We start from the raw sequence: 5372 nt of genomic DNA, 5'->3' as shown, positions 1-5372 counted from the left end.
ACAGTTTAAATTTGTGAGGTCACCTTGTGAAATTGAAGGACTTGGTCTCTTTGAAAGCAGTGTGAAGTTCAAGAACAATGTTAAGTGGAATAAGGATCTTCCATCAATAATTTAAGGAGTAATTGAACTAAATAAATATGAATAACATTAGTAATATAGCAAGTAACCTTTCTGCAGTTTTAAGACAGTAGACTATCACATCATAGGAGTAATATATGTTACTTTCTGATTGCTGTTCTTCCTAATTTTGTTCAGAAATCAGAAAAAAAGTGCTTTACTATGCCCCATCTTTTTGATGACTTTCTTTATTTAACTTTATATGAGTTACTGCAGTTTTTCAGATGCAAAAAAGTCTATGTAAGACTCTAAAAAGGACTATTTATACAAATGAACCTGATCTTAACTGAAACAAGAATATAGAATACTACTGTACACTTATATACATTAGTTATTTGACATTTTTAGCAAATATAGTACAGAAAAAATCTGCAAATAACTGGTTTTAATGTGATGAAAATTAGGAAAAATGTCCAGCAGTGTTGATTTTGGTCACGTTATCTTATCTATACAATGTACATCCAAAGTGTTGAAATTATTTTTTTTCCTTCCATTCATGTGAAACACCTTCATCATTAGTCTACGTGATTTCAACCAGTGCTTCCCAATGGAAGGTATATGGTTTTTATGCTGCACTTCAGATTGTTTTTGTTCTAAACCACACTCTTATGCACCTTCTAGAAAGTCTGTGAGATGTATTTTACCTACAACATCCTGCTATGGGGTTGCAGCTTCAATCTAGAGATTCTTTGACTTGAAAAACGGGGACTCTGTGCCTGCGCCGTCTTCGCTCGTTCTGGCTGTCTGGCCTCAGAAGACTCTCCCTGTATCTGACATTCGAGTGAAATAACCGCACCAGTTCATGGTCCTTGTTTGCCAACACTCGAGGGAGAAAAAGCGACGCCTTCTCCGTTCTCCGGGTTTTGAAGCCTCTCCTGGGTCTCCCTTTCCCATTGATAGACACGTACCAGAGTCTTTCTGCGCTGGCTCTGCGCTTGCCCTCTGACAGCTGTGGTGCAGTCCGGTAGTGTCGAGATGCATAGGTGTTGTAGCCCAACTCATGGATTCTTTCCACAAACTCGCAGTCTTGGTTATACACCTCCTGAGGAACAAATAATGAATGCAAATTTTAATATTTTACTTTTCTGTCACAAATGAATGCTATTAAAGCGTGGATGGTTGAAGTCTTGTGATTTATGATCTTTAAGTTCTAAAAAGCGATAACCTCTTTTCCAGCTTGCATATTTTCTAGGTATACTGACCCTAATTCCATATTATACTTACTGTACTGACAGGATTTGAAGCTCATTTGAATACAATTTCTCACTTTGTGTATCACTTTGTGTAAATACCATTGGATTTCTATATCAAATTAGTAAGTAGCAAATTCAGATGTGTATTGAAATACTAACAACCAAACTAAACCTAATACATGACATTATCATTAAGAGCCCAGTTTCTGTTATGACTTGTCCACAATGTTTCTACTTTTATTTTCATGAAAAGACTGTTTTCAAGTATGACAAATACTTTCAAAGAGAATTAAGGAGTGGCATAAACAGCTATGAAATTTATGATAAGGTTGTCAGAAATATGTCTGAGATTAATAGTAGTCATTGTGGCTTACACTTAGTAGAAGCACTTTATCAAAACCTTTCCCTCAGCCTCTCTCTCATTGGTCTTTGATCTTGTATAACTTAAATCCTATTGAAATGTTTTATTACAAAGTTTTTGGTTCTAAATAAATCTTAATGGCTTAATTCAGTAGGATGAAGGTCAATTTACAGACTAAATATAACTTTTTTTTCTGCCAACTGGCTTTTTTATAATCAAACACCCATTTTCTTCTGTAGTAATCGATACAAATTTTTTAAAAGACAAATTAGTGGAACATACACATGGGACTAAAAGAAACTCAATGTTGTAGTTAGACATTTAGTATTTTGAGTTCTTGGCCTACTTACAACTGATAATGACAGCTTTAAAGAACCCTGCTGGAAATATGATCTCATTTTTTTGTATTGAAAAAACAAGATGTATCACAGGCCTTATGTGCGGAAATCTTGCAAATTAGTGTAATTTGCGTTCTTTTATTATGATGGACAAAACTATTTTTCACTTTCTCAGCCCATGTGAAAAATAGTGTGCTTGTAGCTCACGAACTCCCAGTGCTTTTAATCTGAGGCTTTCCTTTTTAAATGAGATGTAACTTACCGAGGCATAAAGGCGTCCTTTTTTGTTCATGGCCAGATATCTACCAGAAAATAGACCCTTTATAGCCACCACTCCGACATCCACAGCTGTGATCTCTAATATGCCTGAAGACAAACAGGTCAAAACATTGTATTAATTCAGTGAATGGAATATCAATGCAGACGCTTTAAGTGGGAAATGGTTACTGTATACATCAACAAAAGCGTATTAAATGTAAATGGGACCATATTTTTGAAAAGCCAGATTTACTCCTTGAGATCTTCAAGAAACGTTTAAAACTACTACTAACTAACTACATGGTACACAATCAGTGGAAGCTAAAAACAAATCTAGAATTGTAACCTCTTTAAGACCCTTTTAATATTAATAGTAGCCACATATACGTAGGTGTCATTATTGCAGTGTATGTTTTCACCCCTCTGTAGACTGGCCACTGGAAAACTACAGCTGCGACTAACTGCTTCAATGAATAAGCAATGCGTAAGCAATTAGGAAAAGTGCCCGTTTGACTTTTACAAAAAATCAAGTCTCCGACGATTTATTGAGACCTCGAAGTACGAGTTGGATTAAACCCTGACAGAGGTCAATGAGATTTAACATAAATCCAAAGAAACGTTGAATGACATTGAACTACAGGTTTGGTTAATCCTGTAAAAAAGTTTAAATCCTTTCATGATGGCAGACCTGTTTTTTTTTGTCCAGACAGATGAAATTCAGTGAAGTCCTTTTATATCATGAAGTGTGTGTGTTTATATATATATGCTTTAATTTTTAAAAGCATTTCAGTCACTAAAGTCAACAACATTAACTTGAAAATCACAGACATATTATGATACCGTTTCAATGTTAATTTTTAGCTCAGACTTATTACTAAACTCGAACGTGTTGATTTTCTATACATATTGTTTGAACACGCCCTTCATTATGGACATTGTGGAAAGAAGTCCAGCAGGTCCTTACAGAATACAGAAATACAGAAAGAACGTGTAGATATACATATTATTCGTTTGACTTTTTAATAGCAACTTACAAACCTACATTTTAACAAAACCGTCGTCCTTAAAATCACAGTATTTTAGATATGTCGCATTTGTATCTGCAAATGTTAAAAAAGAGGTCAGAAATTCAAGGATCGGTCGTTTTACTTTTTTAAATGGGGGATAAACATCAAATGGTGGATTATCCTCTGAAAACTGTTTCTTTTTCACCAATCACTGTGTTCTATGTTGTGTAGCATTTGGAATAACCTATTGGGAAACTTCATTACAATGCCATCTTCGATTAGTGCAACAACCTTAAAGGAGAAAAAAAATGATTACAAATAAAAGTGGACTGGAATATAACCACCATATGCACTCCTTCACGAACACAAAAGGCTTTTTGGTGGTTTTTTGAATCTGTAGCCAATTTTATCTCTGCTTTCTGTCATCGTGCTTTTAAGGGAAGTGACGCGTGCTGGGATAAATCCTGCAAATACTGCAGAGGTTGTCTAACAAGAGTGACAGTTCAGTGGAGTCACCTATTGTTGCTGAACCACTTTACCCTTCTGAAGTTATTATTAAAACAGGCATGCTTTGCTATTCTTAACCAGTCACTTCAATGACAAAGCCAGTCGGCCCTGCAAGATTATGGCTTGATTTGTGCATAAATATTTAACGGTTATTAATGTTTAAACGCTTAAATATCACTCATAATTAATGACGTTAAACTAGTTTAATTTCTGGAATATAAGGGCTAAACATGCTCTGTAGTGATTAAAAGCCTATTTTATTGTCCAAGTGATTTACTATTATCTGAGAAAATTGTATGGATTAAAATGCATAAATTATATTTAACACTCCAAACAGCTGTTAATTTATTGGGGTGCAGAGCTATAGAATTGCGACAAATATTTTTTAAGATGAATATAAAGTTAAAGCAAAAAGTTCAGCCTGCTAGACAGACATTTGTATCATAAATAGGTCAACTGCAGTTAAACTGATGCGCAAAGCATGGCAATTATGTAGATAACAGTAAGACCTCTAAATCAACAGACAGCTCAAAAACAGGCTAAAACCCCAAAAATCTGCGTCACAAACTGATAAAAACAAGTCATACGATATTCCGATTTTAAATAAGTACCACAACTTAATGTCAATGTAATATCGTGCACGCGTTAAAACAGCTACTTATAAATATCCACTTACTAAATGGGTTGTTCTCTTCGAGAGAGCCGTCTATTTTCCCGTTGGGGTGTATTTGCAGATGATACTTCGTGGCACAGTAGAGCTTTCTGCGTCTTGGTGCTCCCCCGAGGTGCTCATATACTCCGCCGCGTCCCCCAGCATCTCTACGGTGCCTTGGGTCACACAACCGGCCCTTGGCGCAAGGAGCCCTCGGAGTTCTGGCCAGCCTTGGGGACAAAGATTCCTGCTTACTGGGATCCAAGAAACTCAGCAACAACAAAATCAGAATTATAACCATTGTGGCATGGCCGAAAATATTAGTCTTCTTGCTAGAATAGAAAAAAACGACACATGGGGTCCCATTAAAGAAGTCCTGCTTGCCGCTGTCTTAGTGGCGAAGCGCACTGATCCAGCCCACGACGCATTGCCAGCTTTATCTGTCCCGATCTCTTCTTTTTATCTGCAATGATCTAGTAAACCAGTAGTCATTGATTAGGACCACCACGGTCACAACAGCTTGGATTAGACTGGGTGGTGATCATGAGTCCTCTTTGCTCTCCAAATAGACTGCCTCTGCAAAAAAGGCACAGAATTTCACAAGGAGGCTATCGTGAGATTTCGTTGATCGACAGTACATAGAAATAAAAGAACCTTCCAGCAACAATAGCCTGAACTCCGACCAATTGATACAAAGGAGAAGGGAGGCAAGGTATCAGTCTTGTGTGAGGCATGAGAGTGTAGTGTGGATAAAATTACACACAGTGGCTTACTACGGAAAACCGCATCACAAAGAGCAAGCCATCTGAGGGCAAAGCTTCTTCTGAGCTCTTCTTTTGAAAGATCCAAAAGGCCAATTATACATTCGAAAATTATACACTGTGGGCTTCGGGTGAACATTCCCTGGGGTCTGCTACTATCAATCCAAATTCACAATAC

The 5372-nt window shown here is 36.8% G+C and overlaps 1 protein-coding gene across 1 annotated transcript; it reads right to left on the bottom strand.

The window, feature by feature from the left end:
- Positions 1 to 790: 790 nt before the first annotated feature.
- On the bottom strand, positions 791 to 4752 carry fgf3 (fibroblast growth factor 3). Its single transcript, XM_088935105.1, has 3 exons — positions 4458 to 4752; positions 2272 to 2375; positions 791 to 1159 (listed from the first exon to the last, which is right to left on the bottom strand). The coding sequence occupies exons 1-3, from the start codon at positions 4732 to 4734 to the stop codon at positions 791 to 793; spliced, it is 750 nt and encodes a 249-aa protein (XP_088791231.1). The 5' UTR covers positions 4735 to 4752.
- Between the last annotated feature and the right edge of the window lie 620 nt (positions 4753 to 5372).

This window comes from Atractosteus spatula, chromosome 16 (genome assembly GCF_055471065.1).
Source record: "Atractosteus spatula isolate fAtrSpa1 chromosome 16, fAtrSpa1.hap1, whole genome shotgun sequence".
NCBI lineage: Eukaryota > Metazoa > Chordata > Actinopteri > Semionotiformes > Lepisosteidae > Atractosteus > Atractosteus spatula.
This window is presented reverse-complemented; position numbering and strand designations above follow the sequence as displayed.